This window comes from Diadema antillarum, unplaced genomic scaffold, assembly GCF_040938485.1.
Source record: "Diadema antillarum isolate AM-2024a unplaced genomic scaffold, OU_Dant_1.0 seq00001617_RagTag, whole genome shotgun sequence".
Classification (NCBI taxonomy): Eukaryota; Metazoa; Echinodermata; class Echinoidea; order Diadematoida; family Diadematidae; genus Diadema; species Diadema antillarum.
Window position 1 is genome coordinate 4,033 of NW_027272329.1, and position 17,695 is coordinate 21,727.

The following is a 17,695-nucleotide window of genomic DNA, read 5'->3' on the forward strand; positions in this document are numbered from 1 at the left end:
CTTGCTTTTTAGTCACATTATTTTGAAAAAAAAAAATCGCCTGTCGACAGAGAAAAAGGTCTGCAGAAGAATGACGCAAAGACAACACACTCAGCAAGATCATAGTCTGCAAGAATTTGCCATCAAATTCCTAGAAACTGATGGCAGCGGGAATATTTCCCTCTTTCGATCCCCTCTGAGCATATAATAACAGCAGTTCTCCCCGTCACAGCGGGCTACTACAAGTCACTATCGCATTATGCATCCAACTTTGGTTTGGGGGGGGGGGGAGGGGGGGGGGGAGGAGGCGAGTGAAAAAAGAGAGAGCGAGAGTGAGAAGAGAGACAAAATGGACAAAAAAAAAAATACCCTGTTTCCGACATCTCCCCCGTCTGTGACTCATACTGGCCTATAGCTGCCTGCGAAGAAACAAAATCTCCCCTACAAGCAGCGTAAGATAGGGAAACGCAGCTGAAGGGATATGTATTTCTTCTAGCAGCGTCAAATTTTATCATTTTGCAGCAAGACATCATGCTCCTTCACTTTCTATCTCCCCTTCACGTTTTCCGCTCTCCACAGAATCTACCCCCCCCCCCCCCCCATTTCGACTCAATCCTTTCTTCTTTTATTGTTTTATGGGTCTGATCTCCAGTACACTTGTGGGTTCACTTTAATGTTCGGAATAATTATGAGTGCAGCGACCTCTACCTGTGGATTCTCAACCACGATTGGGTAGACAATTATTTAATGCATCAAATGGGTTAGTGTGAGTGGTGTCCTGCTGGTCCATTTTAACTCAATTTAACCCATCTTCTCCTAAGTCAATGGCTGCATTCTGGAGTACAGGCAATGGTCCATAATCCCCAACGCTCATCCCCCATTGTATGCAGCAAGCCAGTACAAATACTGAGTATCATCCAGTGCCACTGTGTGATGTAGCACACACTCAGAACATATCAGGGTCTAGCTATAGTCAGTCTGCAGTGGAAAGGTTTAATATAACAACCTCTAGACAGCAATAACTATAAATATAGAATGGTCTACATAAATACCGGTCGGCAATGGGTCATAATGCAATTGTGTTCCTAAAGAAGCGAGGATCAAAGTCGTTATATTGGAAGCAGGGATGTCATAAAGGTATTAAAATACTTCGAGATTTTGATTTGCTGCCAGCAGGGCTGGAATGAAATAGGCCCTAATGTATATTTATGCAGACCATATAGTATTTAACAAATATTGCCTTGGGTAATATAATTTAAGATTTTGACTGGCTGTAGATGTGGCAATAATCAAAATAGTGTGTATTCAAGTAGACCATACAGCAGGAGTTATATTGTTCTCTCAAGACAACATTTTCTCTCAGCACTGCATGATATGGGGGGGCGGGGGAGAGATAATCTCTTTGGGGAAAGTAAACTTCCTGTAGTGATGTCAAGTGGAATATATTACACCTCTAAAAAGGTTATCTGTACACTATAAATCACAGAGATTTGCCTGTATATTACAGTGGATTGGTTTCTACTGCTGACACCACTTGACTTGTGTCATCAACATTATCATCAAAACTACGCGCACGTATTGTGGGCAACCTAACTATCTGCATTCCATGGAGCACGTTGGGACTACCGTTGCCACTCCTGTACTCCTGCGGTCCAGGTGAACAGCGGGAGATTCCTCCCTCGGTTCACTTCCGTATCTCCTTTGATCATCTCATCTCATGATGAGTTGCTGCCACACCCTGTGCCACTGTTCCCAGCCTTAAACTTGGCTCCTCCTCCTTCCTCCATTCCTTCTCACACACTCAATCACTCAAATCACCCTCATCCATATTCATGAGGTAACACACCTGGACACTGCCTTTTTGACCAACCAAGTCAAGATGGCCTGAGGGTAGGGTGGGGTGAGGTGGTGGTGGGGGGGGGGGGCATTTGAGTATTTGTCATGACACTTACCTGTGAGCGGCAAGATGGATGAAAAGTTGAACGGTCATGTGTATTCAGCCAGGATTGCGGGGAGCGGCAGGTGATCAGTCACGGAGATGGCAAATCGTGGAATGGAAAGAGAAGAGAAAATGGAAGAACAGACTCATTAGAAAGATGTGCCAACTCAGTCTTTCTGGGACATAGATATATAGAGTTCATGCCTATTAAACATTGAATATTTGCTTAACTCTGAACATTTGCTATGATGATAAAATGCTGAAAAGCCAAAGAACCAACCCCTTGATAGTATGTCGTCCTACCAGTTGAGCATTGCTCAAATACGCTTCAATACGAGACTGTCATATGACTGCCAAAGACATTTACATGTCTGGAATGCTTTGTTGTTTTTTTTCACCAACATAGATCTCTCTGATCTCCAAAATGTGGAAACGGTTAGCTTGGGGTTCATGGAGGTAATAATGTGCTCAATGATATGCAATAATATCTCTCCCTCTCCCTCTCTCCCTCACTCCTTCTTTCTGAGATAACAGTGAGGAAAATGATGCTGGGAATGCTTAAAGTACGGTATATGCAAGATGCAAATTATGAGAAACTGAACTTCGACTCCAATAAAGAGAGAGAACAGGCTAACGTTACGTGTCTGGAGGCTCTTCAAGTGTTCGTATATGTGCAGGCATTTATGTGAGTTTCTCTGGTGAAGGGGAGATGCAGCATGCACATGAGTGCTTTCCCATCTACACCCCTTCTACGCCGACACATCTAGGGGTAACTATTTCGACAACATTTGTCAGCAAATTGGAATGACTTTGTCACGCCGCATCAGGGGGCACGTTGCGACGGACGTGGCAAATTGCTGGTGTGTGGACGATGAGGGTAATTTCATTAAAGCAAAGAGCGACGGGTCGAGGATGAGACGTCATTAATTAGTCCTCGCCCTAATGAATCCCATTCCGGACGGACAATGAGCCGATGCTGGGGGCTGCAAACGAGTTGTTGGCAAAAGGTTAATCACATCAAGAGCACCGTGGATGGGATTCATTAGCGGGAGGGTCGGCGCGTTTAGCGAGAAATGTGTGAATGTGCGCAGCTCATGTCGCTCCATTAACCCGTTTCGATTCGAGTGCACATTCGGACTTGCGACCCCACTCTTGAGGCCGTCAACATTGCCGAGATTCTTCCACGGGGATCTCGGGGAGATGTCTGTGTGTTCCATGTATCTCAACAGCCTATAAAGATTCTCGTATCAAAGAAGCCCTTTGCATTCTTGTGCTAAGATGTGTGAAGAAATGAAAATTTTACCAGGAAGACTGTGCAGAATAAGGGTGTCGTCTTGGCTAGTCTGAAACTTACCTTCCACATTCCACTCACGTTTTGAGACGACTTTATGATTGGCAGATCTGAATAATACAATACATTCAGCTTTCATGCCAGTAACATCCAATTTCTGTGGCTATCTCTTTTATTTTTTCCCCTCTCTGCATCTTTCAATTGGGATTATGATTTAATACATGGTAGACAACACGATGGAAGGCTATTTTGTACATCTGCTATGATGCTAGAACATTGCTCGATTATCTGCAATGTACACGAATTATATCATCACGACGAATAAATTCAATAGCGTAAATAGGGTTGTAGGAACAAACCTAGGGCGACACACTGAAAGTATGCAAACTAATATGTAAACATAATAGGTTGTGTAAATTCCTCCAATGTCACTATTGACAAGAATAAGAAGGGCTTGTTGTAGTCTGTGTAATAGCTAGAGAGGGAAACACCTGTTCTTTTGACAGAAGGCTGCGGTCAGCTTATCTCATAATGTGTCAAGGCCGGCCACAATTTTTTTTTTTTAAAACATGTCATCACCCTCTATACATTCAATCCTGCCCCACTAATTCAGCTAATCATTCCTATCCTCCCGTTCTGTCTGGCGTTTGCAAAGCGTTCACAAGTTTCGGGAGGACGTTGAGACTCTATTTTGTGTGTTCCACCCTTTAACTGTCTCTTACAAACATGAGTTTGTCCTGACTTAATAATATATAACAGATTGTGTTATGCAAAGAGTTAGACATCATCAACTGACAGAAAGAAGGGCATATCTTCTTGGTTTGTGCTGCTTTTAAAAGTGCCCTTTTGCTTCCACAGAAACACAACCAGAATATGGAAATTAGATATTGGAAGGCTATTGAGAACACATAATCAATACCCTTTGTTTGCTGAATCAGTCACATACATGCCCAACAATAATAATTTCCAACTATTAAATATGTAAGAAAAATAATACTCAAAAGGAGATCAAACAAATGACAAATCTATTTTGATTGCAGCAGTTGGCAAACATCATGTCCAGTCCGACATTTTCGCGGCAAATGTCACTCAGGCGCATCATTAGGAGTCTTAAATATCTCCTCGTCAAATTCCATAGGTCAAATATCCCTCCTGTATCTGTACATGGGGTGCGTTAAAAGAAAATTCAACGAATACATCCTTTCGCTTTCTGTCGTTTTCGTTCCCCCCGGGGTTGGAGGGAGGGGAAAAAAAAAGATGATGTAGGAAATTATGAAATGTTGCCCTTCCGCCGGATCAGAGTTGGGGAGAGGAGTGAGGGGGTTGCCATGGTAATCGACGTGTTGATAAACATCAGCGATGGAATGTCTCCTCTGATGTGTCTTGATTAAGAAGAAATTAACGTAAATCGATGCAGACGGAGCTATTCCTGAGCAGACGAGACTGCCTGCGTCCCGTCCCCCCCTCCCGGGATCGTGGAAAAACGCAATTAAACCCCCCAAAGTCGTCAAAGTCTTTTTCGTCGTTGTATTGTCAGTAGAAGTGGGGAGGAAGTCGAACAAAGACAGAGCCACAAGGGTGCCGAGACAGCTGGACGACATTCTCCATGTTTTGCTTTTTGTTTTCTTTTGTGTACATGTGTCTGTGCCTTCTTCTGCTTTCACTCCTAGAATATCTTGTTTGTCTGGTTATAAACAATTTCTCTTTATTCTATCGTCTCTCAGCATAATTGGAAGATGCAGAGCAGCTGGAAAATGCAGACAGCGCATCGCACTTGTCATTTCCAGGACATTGCAGGGCTTGGCAATTTCCACAAAAGCTGAACAGAGAGGGAAGGGAGAAAGGGGGGGGTAGGTACGGAGTATGGGGTGCAGCTATAACATCAAAAGGAACACAAAACTTTTTTAGACATCTTATTAAGGAGCTTTGTCATCCTGTTGTTTCTCAATCGCATGGACTTCACAGATACAAACACTTTCGAGAGGCGACAGGAATTATTTACGCACTCGTCGTTGAAGCAGTTACAGGTTTTGATCGAGCACCAAACAAAACCTGACATGAAGCTGGCATCGACAAATACAACTAAACATTTCAAGAGGAGCACCTTTAGACAATATGGATGAATTTATTTTCAATCAGATACACAGCCTGCAGGCACCATGCATACCACTACTGCTCAGCGAAGAAATATCATCTTCATTTATCTTACAGGCAACCAGACCTCAAGTCCTTCATTCATTTTAAATGCTATAGGCCTATCATGTAGGCCTACATGTAAAAAAATAGTTATGGACCTGAAATGGCTGTAGATAACATGCACATTGTAGCAAAACCTCCCCTGCTGCGAGTTGCTCGGTTACTGAAGTGTTGCCGAGAATCTGACAAGACTGTGGACTCCGAAAAGGTCAATTTTCAAGGTTTTCTTGACGGCAAAGCTGTCCGATATTAACTACTGGATCGACACATGAAGTAAAGGGGGGGGGGGGAAGGGTCAAATATAAACAAATAAAGCGGCCTGGCTACCTCTACACTATAGCTCTCCCAGCGTGGAGGAAGCAGGAAGGGCCAATAAACATCACCATGGTAACGCCATGACAACCACTGGAAGAAATCAACCTAACCCTCTCTGCTACAGCCACTGATGTACAGTTAGATTTGTTGGCTGGGTAAAAAAAGGACACAGGGGGTGACAGAGACAGAGAGGGTGGGGGAGAGAGGTGGGCAGGTTAAAGAAATCCTGTACTGCACCAGCACTGATAGGGCTGACAAAAGTTTGATGACCTTTTACTAGCAACCCAGGAGCAGTTCTCTGAAATGCTAGGGGTTCCCACAACCCATCTCACAATGCCACCAAGGACACGAAAGGTCAAATGACCACTGGCCTGGGTGAGAACACCAAATACTGTTGCCACGACTGACCTCATACAAAAGACAGAGTCCCCCCCCCCCCCCCCCCCCCTTGGACCATAACAAATGGTAGTCATGAATACTAACTGGCAGTTATGAATACTGTTGCCAGTAAAAAAAGAAAAGCAAATGAAAAACTGCCAAGTTCCAGAAAGGCATGATCATAATTCAAAGTGAACGAATAGCTCAGGCACTGACCAACAGTTTGACCTTAATACACCTGTTAGCAGGTTGATTATTATTAACATCACAGGAAACTTTAGATTGACCTGCACAATCACTATTTAAAAAAAAAAAAAAACTTGTACAGAAAATGACAAAATGTTATATTCACAGAAGTGTGTGACACTAAACCTGACAATACAAGTGTGGCTTTTTTCTTTCTTTCCTATTTGGCAGAAAAAAAAAATGTTGAAATTGTCACAATAATATATTCTTGATAAATTTCTGTGTGACTGGGCAATGATATTGAAAAGATTCTTGGCATTATGAAAACTGTATGAAAAGCATTGTGAAATATATATTTCCGTAACAAGAATCTTGCAATATGCATATAAAATTTTGGTGATAGTCCTTCTTTCTGTGTGCACTTTATTCTATGAGAACACCAGTGGTGGCATGAAATAAAGTGATGTTGTATTCGATGTGTATTACGTCTTGATATCCAGCCTACAACGACTGACTGGGCCTAATGATTAGGCCTACAGCTGCGCGGCCATGCTGAACGGCTCGTTGCGTGACTATTCAGGCCACAGGGGTTTCCTGCTGCCTGGCTCTTGGAGACATGCCCCATCCCTTCTCCACCCCCCCCCCCCTTCTCCACCCCCCCCCCCACGTTCTCTAGCAGTGATTCAGTCATCTTCCCATTTCGTGACTTGCATTGTACCTGAGAGTTGATTCTACCAATCCCCCCTCCCTCTCCATCCACTTTTTTCACACCCCACCCCATTCCTTGTATACCTTGAATTCCCTTAACATTTACAAACATACAAACATAAACATGTATACAAGTACACACACATACACACATACACTGAGACATAAACATATACAAACAAACACACAGTCACACACACCAACATACAAATATGCCCAAGAGTACATTCATGGCATCACCGGACCTTATGTTGTCCGGATGTTTGGTAAGTATTTTCCCAGCAGTGACCCCTAAAAGCGACACATTCCAACTTCCTGCTTCAGGCACATCTCAATCTCATGGGCACAATGTGTGACCCTAAAGCATGGTAGAGTTCCCATAATGCAAACCGATTTCTACACTGCAAAAAGTCCAGTGTTAAATAGTGAACACCGAGCTGGTGTTAAATTTTCGGTGCTCATTTATGGTGTTAAATTAACACCTCCGGGTGTCATTTCCAAATTTTAAACTGTTTTTTGAAGAGTTTCTTAGTAACTGCACTTCTTGTTGATTTTTAATTTAAACAAGACGATCAAGTATTTTACATTAAAATACTAGATTTTTGAAAAAATGTGAAAATAAATTTACACCAAAGTAACACCAGCTGGTGTGGTCTCTTATTGAAGCTGGACGGGTGTTAAACCATTGATATTAACACCAACAAATATCAAATCAATACCATGTGGTGTCATTTTTGAATTAACACCAGTACAGTATCAAAACAACACCAGGTACAGTGTCAAGTTAACACCACGAAGTGTCAGGTGAACACTTTTCAACACCATCACAGTGCATTTTTAACACCTGTGGGTGTGGTCCTTTATTGAAGTTTGATGGGTGTTAGATTTAACACCCGTGGTGTTAAATCTAACACCGATGTTTTTACAGTGTATGTGGGATGTAAAAGGGGCATGGTCCTTGTGGATTCCATCCATCTCATCATTTCCCAATGTGCACACTACTACAACATAAGACACATCTAACCACCACTGCTACATTGTAGTACTCTTTCTCACATGCTGAATTCTGAGAGTTAGAGCTGCATTCCACAGACACTATTTTATATGTACACTAAAGCAATTGGCTTCTCGTCATCATCACTTTGTGCTTCCTTTCCCTCTATCACCCTACCTCATACTACGAAAGATTATGGATGAAAAAAAACCCCACATTATTCCAATATCCATCCTCGACTTCCCCACCCTCACCCCCTCACTTAATCCCTAACTTGCAACTTCATTTAATAAGCATGAACATTATTTTCGCTACAGCAAACATCCTCGCGGCAAATCTGAAAACACCTAGTGACTGACTGCCAACAAAAAGAAAAAAAAAATTCCCCCTCTTGAGAAAAATAGAAAGCTGCAAAAAAGACTGATAGAGAAAGACAGAAAGATAGAAAGGGAGAGCGATATAATAGCGAGAGAGCGTGCAATACCATGAATACACAGAGAGGCGAAATGGGGGGGAAATTGATGGGGGAAAGGAACGGAATGTAAAGGGCTCATCCAGGAGGAAGGGTGAATGGCCAGCGGTACCAAGGACATCACCTCACTGCTTGGAAAAACGTTGAGGCGAGAGAGGTACGGGGAAGAAAAGGATGGAGTTGGGGGGGGGGGGGGGGAGGGGAGTCATGGGGGGGGGGGGGGATAAGAGATGCATCCTAAGGCAGAAGGTATGCAACCTACAAGGAATGATTGGGGAGAGGGGGGGGGGGGGATGGGATTGGGGGAGGGATGGGGATGGGGTAGGGGTGCTCTTCACCAGAAGTGGACTTACTTCTCTCCCTGTCTTCATTACCAAGTCTTCATAAAACTGACATTTGGTGAATCCGCCACATACATGCAGCTCCAAGAGACATCCCGCATGAAATCTTACATACTCTTCTTGCTTGTAATAGAATGTTTGGTGTAAATGGGATGCACATTATCATGTTCATACAACTTACAAGACAAAACTTCATTTACAGACCGGAAAAAAAAAAAAAATAGCCATTGGCCGAGTCCTGTACCGTGTCGAAATAGAAAGAAATGAAATTAAACTAGCCCACATCATATATATTTCTTTATCTCATTTCGCAATTGTTATCATATAGGCCTAGGCCTATATCATCAAACCAAATCAACCCTATGAGCCCTCCCCCACAAACGGTAGCTGTAAGCCTACAACAAAAACAAAACACTGCCGAGTCTTGCAAATCCATTCACTTGGTGATAGAAAAGAGCCGCTCCATACATTACGTTTTTCAATAGTCCGCCTTTTAAATAGAAAAGTGTCATAACAGGAGACTCAAGTGAAGATTTCCACTGCCTATCACTACGTGCAGAATTCAGAATCGGCGGGATTGTTTTTTGTAATGAATTTCAATTGACGAGCAACAACCCCAGTATAATCCCCTCGCTGGAATTAGAAACCACTTAAAGCTAAAACCACCAAAGATCCTTGGGAAATGTGAGAGGGGGGAGCGGTCCACACTCGCTGCGCATTTCACTGAAAGCAAGCAAACAAAACAAATGAATGCAATAACAACACATGATCCCAGAAAATATCTAATACTTCAAATTGTTGTTTTTTTCTTTTGCTGGCGATGCGCGAGTGGGTTTGACGAGAGGATTTGGATGATAATGTTTGTTATTTGCATGAAATTATGAAAGCAGCAATAATGCATTATTTCTGTCAATATCTGACACAGAAGATATTGGCAGCATGTACTGCAAATTCCTCTCCAATTACGGGATACGAAGAAAGGGAGTGATTATAGGAGACTTGGACTAGAAAACTGAGCGTAAAAGAGAGTAAACATGGAATATTTCAGGGTATGGCAATTTGCGAATATAAGTATGCAAATTTTGAGCTCAACTGAAACATCGTTCAAGGAATAACAACACGCTAATTTTTTTGTCGGGAGATAGGTAAGATTTTGTAAAATGAAAATACTCTTATCCATGATATTGCAAAAGAGTGGAAGGCACCGAAACTGGTCCAGTATGAATGAATCAAATATTGGGCAAGAGTTGTTAACTTTTTACCATCAATCACGACTCACATACTTAGTGATATGTTGAGACAGAATATGGGTAATGCCGATTATTACCTGCACATATCTATATCAGTCATTGCTATAAAAGCATGAATAATATATCACTTTTCTTTTCTTTAACAAATTTTAAAACTTGCTAACAGGAAAAACGCATTATCAACCGATCAGCAAAACTTGCATTCACAGTATTAAGACTCAACATGACCGACACACAAATGAGTGTATGGGGCAAGTGTGAACTTTGAACCTTTTCAAAGATGACCTCAGCTCTGTAACTGTAAAAGAAAAGCATATTTGGTGCATGAACTAGCTAATATCTATCAAAAGACTGTCTGATTTCTTCTGCAAAATTGACTGGAACATAAAGTATTGCACCAACTATTTCCATAAAGACATTTTCCTCTGTATGTGTCCGCTATAAAACTGAACACTGGCCAGGAGCCCCTTGGAAATTTGATTGGGGAACAGAATAATCCTCATCAGCAAATATATCAGGAATAAATGAGGCAGTGGGGAAATCTTTCTCATCTTTCAATCAGAAGGAGGGAAATCAAGTGATTCATTTACCCTCCAACACTAGTCCTACATCTTCCATGGAGCATCCTTCTACACACAATTTTTCCGATCTCTCTTTCTTCCTTTTTCTTAAATATCTTTCTCTCTTGTTCTATTACAGCTATTCACCAATCAATGCTATCACATATATTACGAGCATTTGATACTTCATACTGAACGCTATATTTTCATGACTTTCTTTGTCTCTGTAGTCATTCAGTGATGTAAATATTGGCTATTTTCATTCATCACTCTACCTGCCTGTCTTAAATTCTATTCTGCCCTGCCTGAAAATATTGAGCTGACTTTCTTATTAACTGCTTTTTGAGACTATATCCAGAGAAGAGATAGACTCGGCAACTACAGATTACAAGGCGAGGAAGGGGGATGAAACTGGTTGGTGAGATGGTGACACTGCCTTCAAGGATGCCACAAAACACAGAATGTTTTGAAGCGAGCGGAAGCCACCCCTGCGATGGGGAGCCCTCAAGACACTGTGTGGGCAGCAGAAGAGCAGAGTGGACAATGTTGGACACGTTGCCACGGCAACGGCGGCCAAAGCAGGATGCTGCTCTCTGCCGATGAGGTCACGGCGTGACGCACCGGCCTTTTTACGCTCAGTCCTATCTCCCCACTCATCACATTTGCCTGTGCTGTGCGACTTATTTTTCATCGAATTGGAGCATAATTAGCTGAGTCCAGACAGGATGAAAGTTCTGAATGGACAGTAAACACGGCAACCTTGAGGAGAAGAAATTACTTCTCTTTCTTTTTTGCTGAATTCCTGTTTTTTCCCCCTTTGTTATGGGAAGAAGCAGCGAAAAGCAAGATGCAGAAACCAAAGAAAAAAAGATGAGGATGCCATAAATTTGTGTAGGGATCTTCCGTGTCATAACAGGAAGTGTGGAATCACCCACAAATGAACGAAGTGTGAGAAGAGCAACCCTCGCAATCCTGGTTGGAAGTTTTCGGATGGGAGGGGTGGGGGTCGCCATGGAAACTCGTAGCACAATGCAAATCGTCTTGACAGGGGAAAGAGGATACGTTTTCTTTGACAGCCTCATCTCACCAAACACTCAGGGAGAGATGAAATAAAAAGCAAATCACAAGGAGGTTTGAATGCTTGCTTACAGAGAGCGATGATCTCCTTCCAAATAATCAACGTCAAACTCGATATTCCCTAGCGACATCGGAGCCGTTTCCGTGGGTAACAAACACTGTGTGGGAGTTACATCATCTAGTTGTGTTTAAACGTCCCTCTCAACCCAAAATGTTTTTGCTGCACTCTCCTTGTGGCAAAAAAAGAGGGAAACAACAACAAGATTTTGCTCCTATTTCCAACAGATGTGACCCAATTTGAGCACAGAAAGCAGAAATCATATCCACATATTCCTACAAAGATGTCCTTGCACTATGAATACGAAACAGCAAGTCTGGGGTCCGCAGTTGAAAACTAATCGGCAATCAAGAGGTTAACGAGCCGAAAATGAGCAGAAAACTGCGTTGGTCGGTGAGATGAGGGAGGTAGAAGGGTTGGTGAATGCAGATCACGTCATACTAACCTTGGGGGTTTCCGTCATGAACCACCTTGGAACAGCGTGACACCAAACATCCCATGTGAAAAAAGGACGCAAAACAAACGCCCACTCTTTCACTAGAATGCCCCGGGGCACTCTTTTGTTGTTGCCATAGTCATAGAAACAAGTGAACTTTCTCTCCATGATCTGCGGACACCCAACTACACGCCTTTTGCTACTTTCCCCCTTTTGCCATAAGTCAAGCACAATATCACTGCGTGCACGTCGCTCATATCATAGTGGCAGTTAACAAGGACTTCAGCAAAATATTTATGAGCGAGTTTAATGGCACATGCGCACCAATACCGCAGCGCATAAATCACAAACATCACACGAAACACTGTAAGTGCAGCACACATTCCACACATTGATTACAAGCTTTCTTCACATACAGGAGAGCAGTACGAGACTTGTACACACTGGAAAAAAATCATACAGCCCGGACGAAGCTTGTGACAGAAATATTTAGCAATGCAAAAATGGTTGCTTTCTGAAATTATATTCCCTGAGAGCACAACTACTCCAGCAAATTCAATGAAGCAACAACTGGCAGGATGAAATATGGATGAGAAAAGTGTATCCTTATAGGAAACGACACCTGGATATCATACTAGCAAAACGACAACTTATGCTGAAGGGCTGCGCATGCTGTGTGCTATTATGTGTAAACACACCTGCAATTTGAAGGAGTTAGGCTGAACCAAACACTGATTTTCAAGCCTTAAAAAAAAAAGAAAATAAAGAGGGAGATGGAGAGAGACAGATGGAAAGAGAGAAGAGAGAATGAAAACGGGGTGAAAGAGGGGGAGTGAGAGAGAGAGAGAGAATTTGTGGCTTGCCGCAGACAACTCATTCTCAATTTCATCTCTTTTCCTGATGACAGACTTGCTCATTTTCTCCAGCATCGCCGTGGTTACTGGCTCATCTCGGCTTTTTTTCACATCTGAAAGGATTAAATTCTCTTCTCTTTCCTTGTTTTCCTCCGAAGGCTGTAAGTGCTGAATTGCCGTCTTCATTGCAGACCACAGAACAGCACCTTCTAGATGCTGCAAAAACCGAGCCTTCAAGTTAAGAGCATTCTTTGTACCATTCTCTTGCCCCCCCCCCCCCCCCCCCCCCCCTTCCCCTCGCAGTCCGTCTGTATTAAGTGGGTGAGGTTCACGGTCTTAAAAATACACCGTTAAGAGGTGCAAATTTCACTGGAAAGGAAAAGTCTAACAAAACTGCTATTCCTACACTGGGCTGGGCTAACAACATGACTTGTGACAACGATAACTTTAGAATTTTCGGTTCAATTCCATTCAAATTAAATTTCATATCTCCACACAACACAAATTAACAAGGCAGTGCAAGTCAGATGACAATCCCACAGTGAAAAAGACTGGTAAATATTGTTTTAAAACAAAAGTTTCTGATTTGACAGATTTATCTGTTCCTTTTTCTTTCCTTTTTTTTTAATAAACATGACAAACAGATCCACAAAGCATTTCGTGATATCCAGCTGTACTAAATCCCATCTGCTCTTCAGTGCACAAAAAGAAATCACTGCTGAGTTTACCAAATTAAAAGGAATGCAAAATCCTTTGCAGGAATACATCATACTAGTACTGTTTTAAAATTCTCTACTTATGTTATAATATATATAGTACATGAACACTTCATTATAATGTTTGGATCAACTCAAAGCCTTGCTCTATCTGTCAATACATATTGGATGTTGCTGGGGGCATTGAATAGATATGATGCTGCCTAACAAATGCTTGTCGTGGTAGCTTTTTTCCCCCAGAAAACACAAAGATGGATTGACTGATTCCCCAAATCTCCATTTCAACGGAATGTTGCTTTTTTCAAGGGTATGATGGAGAGGAATTAAGTTGTCAATTTGTGGTGACAAGAAAAAAATATAAAATATAAGGTGTGGGCTGGTTAGCAAATGCCTGGGAATCTGAAGGGACCTGCAAAATGCAACAGAAAAAAATAAAAAAATAATGCATTGCTTGATACCATATCTCTATGGTTCACACAGGAAGAAAAACTTTTTTTCTTTTTTTTATACTGGATTTCTCTATAGATGCATAGTCAGAAAAGTTCCTCCTACTTGATACCTTTTATACTCCAATGCTTCTGCCCTGCAACATGGTGTGGCCATAGATCTCTTATACATCTTAGATGCAGTACTCCTCCCACTCTGCCATGCTCACCCTGGCTATCTATGCATTCCGAAACGAATGGACATGCACTGGTGTCCTCCTCTGTCTGTCTAGCCACCACACAGACAGACAGACAGACAGACAGACAGACAGACAGACAGACAGACAGACTCTGGGTCACTCCCAAGAACACAGCAGCAGCTGGCCGGACGACTTCTCGTTGCCAATTTGATTGATGGCCAGCCGAGATGCTCGGACTACTTTTTGCCCAGTTGCCTACGTGATGGACGATGAGCCTCACCCCCAAGGTTAATGGAATAATCCATCTTATCCCAGCGCTCCTCTCCACTTCCCCCGTTTTTCGAGTCCCCGTCCAATCACTTCGTGCCTATTTCCCCTGTTTTTGTAGATACTTTGTCCCCGCGCTAAACTCTGCATGTCATTACATTAGCGTGATTGGAAATCGTCTGGTTCATCTCCAATGCCCAGCACTGTCCGACTGGCCTGTGGCCGGGGGAAATACAAATTACCGGCCGGTCACTCTTTACCTCTGCTGGTCTACTACAGTTAAGTCCAGTCTGCAACTTCTTCCTGCTGTCAAAAGCCAAGGGAGCAAAAAAAAAAAGTATTTGAAGAGGTCACTGACATAATTATGACCATTAATGTCTCTTTATCGCTTTAATTCTTTCATCCTCCGCCTCCCTTCTTTGTCAGTAAACTGGGTACATGAATAAAATATGGTCTTGTCATAATTTCTGTTACCAAGACTTTTAAGTAATGCAGTACTGAATGCGTCCTGGCAATTGATACAAATGTATTTGAGAATGTATGTTCAACACAAGCTTGCCTTATTCTCCATATTAATGTGGCCATTAAAAAAGAAGAAAAATACATGTCTACTTTATTACACTTACCATTTAAACATGCACTATATTGGTAATTGTTGTTGGTCATGTTGCAAAAATTGTGCTCTCCACTGTAAACTTTATGAATAAGAAATTAGGCGTAATTTACCCATAAGCATACACTCACTGCACAAGAAAGCTTGGATTCATTTCAAATCCCATACCCAATATCTGACATTTATCGCTAGGCGGAACTCACTGAAAATAAGAAAGAAAACAAGTTTCCTCAGCCATGACAAGTAATGCCCGAACACGCTCTAATGGTTACACGGCTGATTCTTTCTTTCATCAAATCAACAATGAGCACGGCTGCCCACCATTACAGTACAGATCTACAAACTTTTGTACGAACATACTGATGCGCAAACAGACACACCATATAACAACACAAACAAACCACAGTTTGAAGGCAAAGAAACATGTTTTGGTTTCAAAATAAAAAATAGCATTGACTATGCATATTTCAGAACAACAACAAAAAATAAACTATATGATATCATTACTAATCATTTAAAAACACTCTAATTCATGATGAAGAAAAAAATGTACAGGAAAAACATACTCATAAACATTGTCTGACGTGGTGATATAATGAGTGAGCGTAAGTTTTGCTATGGTGTTATACATGTATATAGATAGACTCCTAATCTCCAAGGGCATGTGTAGTGTAAAACGAGGAATGTTCACACGCATTTTAATTTCGCGAATTTCGAAAGAGCCAATATTCGCGAAATTAATATGCACGCGAAAGTTCTTGCCTACACTATTATATGCATTGAATGTTAGAGGCAACTCGCGAAAATTTCATGCTGCGAAAAAGGCCGTCGGCTCCAATTCGTGAAAATTTCATGCCGCGAAAATATTGTGTTTTACCGTATTGACATTATGAGAACAGGAATGCTTGTTTAAAGGCAGCCGATCGCCATCCCTAATGGTACGTAAACTCCGAACGACCGAAGTTTGTGCGTGCAATTGCGCAATGGCAGACTCGGTGCTATATCCATAAACGTGTGGGACAATGCTACCACTGAGACAAGTGTGTGTGTGTGCGTGTGTGTGTACGCATCATACACAAACATTGTCACCGCGAGCTGCGGTGATTGGAGGAGAGAGGCCAGAAGACGCTGCGGCGTGTGTGTGTGTGTGTGTGTGTGCGTGTGTGTGTACGCATCATACACAAATATTGTCACCGCGAGCTGCGGTGACTGGAGGAGAGAGGCCAGAAGACGCGTGGCTCTTTTGGCCTCTCTTCATGCGCATGCGCACTGAGAGTGTGCGTCCATTCGGAAGCTCTCGGGACAGCCATTTTGGGTTAGGAGATAAGCACAGGGAGCTCTCTTGTAGCCTACCGTATTTTCGCTGACCCATTGAGCCAGCGCTATTCTCATTCGGGGGTCACTACATTTGATACAGAATGGGGGAGGCAGCGTGTTGCGTTCGTCTCCGTGCCGCACAAACCACTCGCCACGACTGAGTGTCTTTAAGATCTCTGTCTCCAGCATCTTCATATTAAATGAAAAGGATTGTGCAATATGCCTTATAAGTACGTCTACATCGTATAAACCAGCTGATACAGAAATAAAAACAACCAACAAACACTCATTACATTACATTCGCTTTGTTTTGGATATTTCCACCATTTCAAAACCAATTTTGATCAAACGAACTCCGAATTCCTCTAAAAATTGCATGCTCCTTCGTATTTCAAACAAGGTTTCTCATTTATCTCACAATGCTGGAAACCTGCAGCCCCGTCTCAACCAAAACTATATCATCCCTTTTTGAAAGGGTAGAAAGATGGCAAGGTTGCATCGTCAGAGACGAACAAGGGGAAGAGATAGGACCATAGGAGGAAAATAGAGGATGGAGAAAAAGTGTGTCAGCGGCAGAGTGAAAATGGGAAAAACAGACCAATTCAATACCAGCCAGGAAGGGAAGAGAGAGAGAGAGTATGGGAGAAAAAGCAAAAAGAAAGAAAAGGCAAAGTTGCTGTAGAAATGAAGAGGGGAAGGCAGGAGAAGAAGCTGGCATTGTATTAAACATGATATAAAATGCAACAAAGGGGGAGAGACGGTGCCACAGAAGAATTTGAAAGGAACATAATGAAAAAAAAAAGAGAAGATGCAAAGGAAAAAGAAGAGATAGATAGATAGAGGGAGAGAGGAAGAAAGATACATCGGCGATTAATTTGTAGAGGACACGACAGCAAAAAAGAAAAAAAGAAAAAAGAGCAAGCCATCAAAGAGCCATCAACGCCACTGACCTTGATGCATTATTGAGCAAGATTGGGGGGGGGGGGCAACTCTCGTCATAACCACGGCAACACTCCCTTTCAATGCCTGCCCCAGAACTGCCCCTTCCTATGCCCAGCACACACACACACACACACACACACACACGCACGCTCGCTCGGCATAAATTAGTCCAAATATGTAC

General features: G+C 42.3%; 1 protein-coding gene across 1 annotated transcript in view; it reads right to left on the reverse strand.

The window, feature by feature from the left end:
* Window positions 1-1,823: 1,823 nt before the first annotated feature.
* Window positions 1,824-17,695, reverse strand: part of LOC139711148 (ski oncogene-like) — a 44,180-nt gene continuing 28,308 nt past the window's right edge. The window contains exon 2 of the mRNA XM_071623066.1: window positions 1,824-1,931. Coding sequence (XP_071479167.1) covers window positions 1,854-1,931 — 78 coding nt within the window. The 3' untranslated portion in view covers window positions 1,824-1,853. The remainder of the gene's footprint in view (window positions 1,932-17,695) is intronic.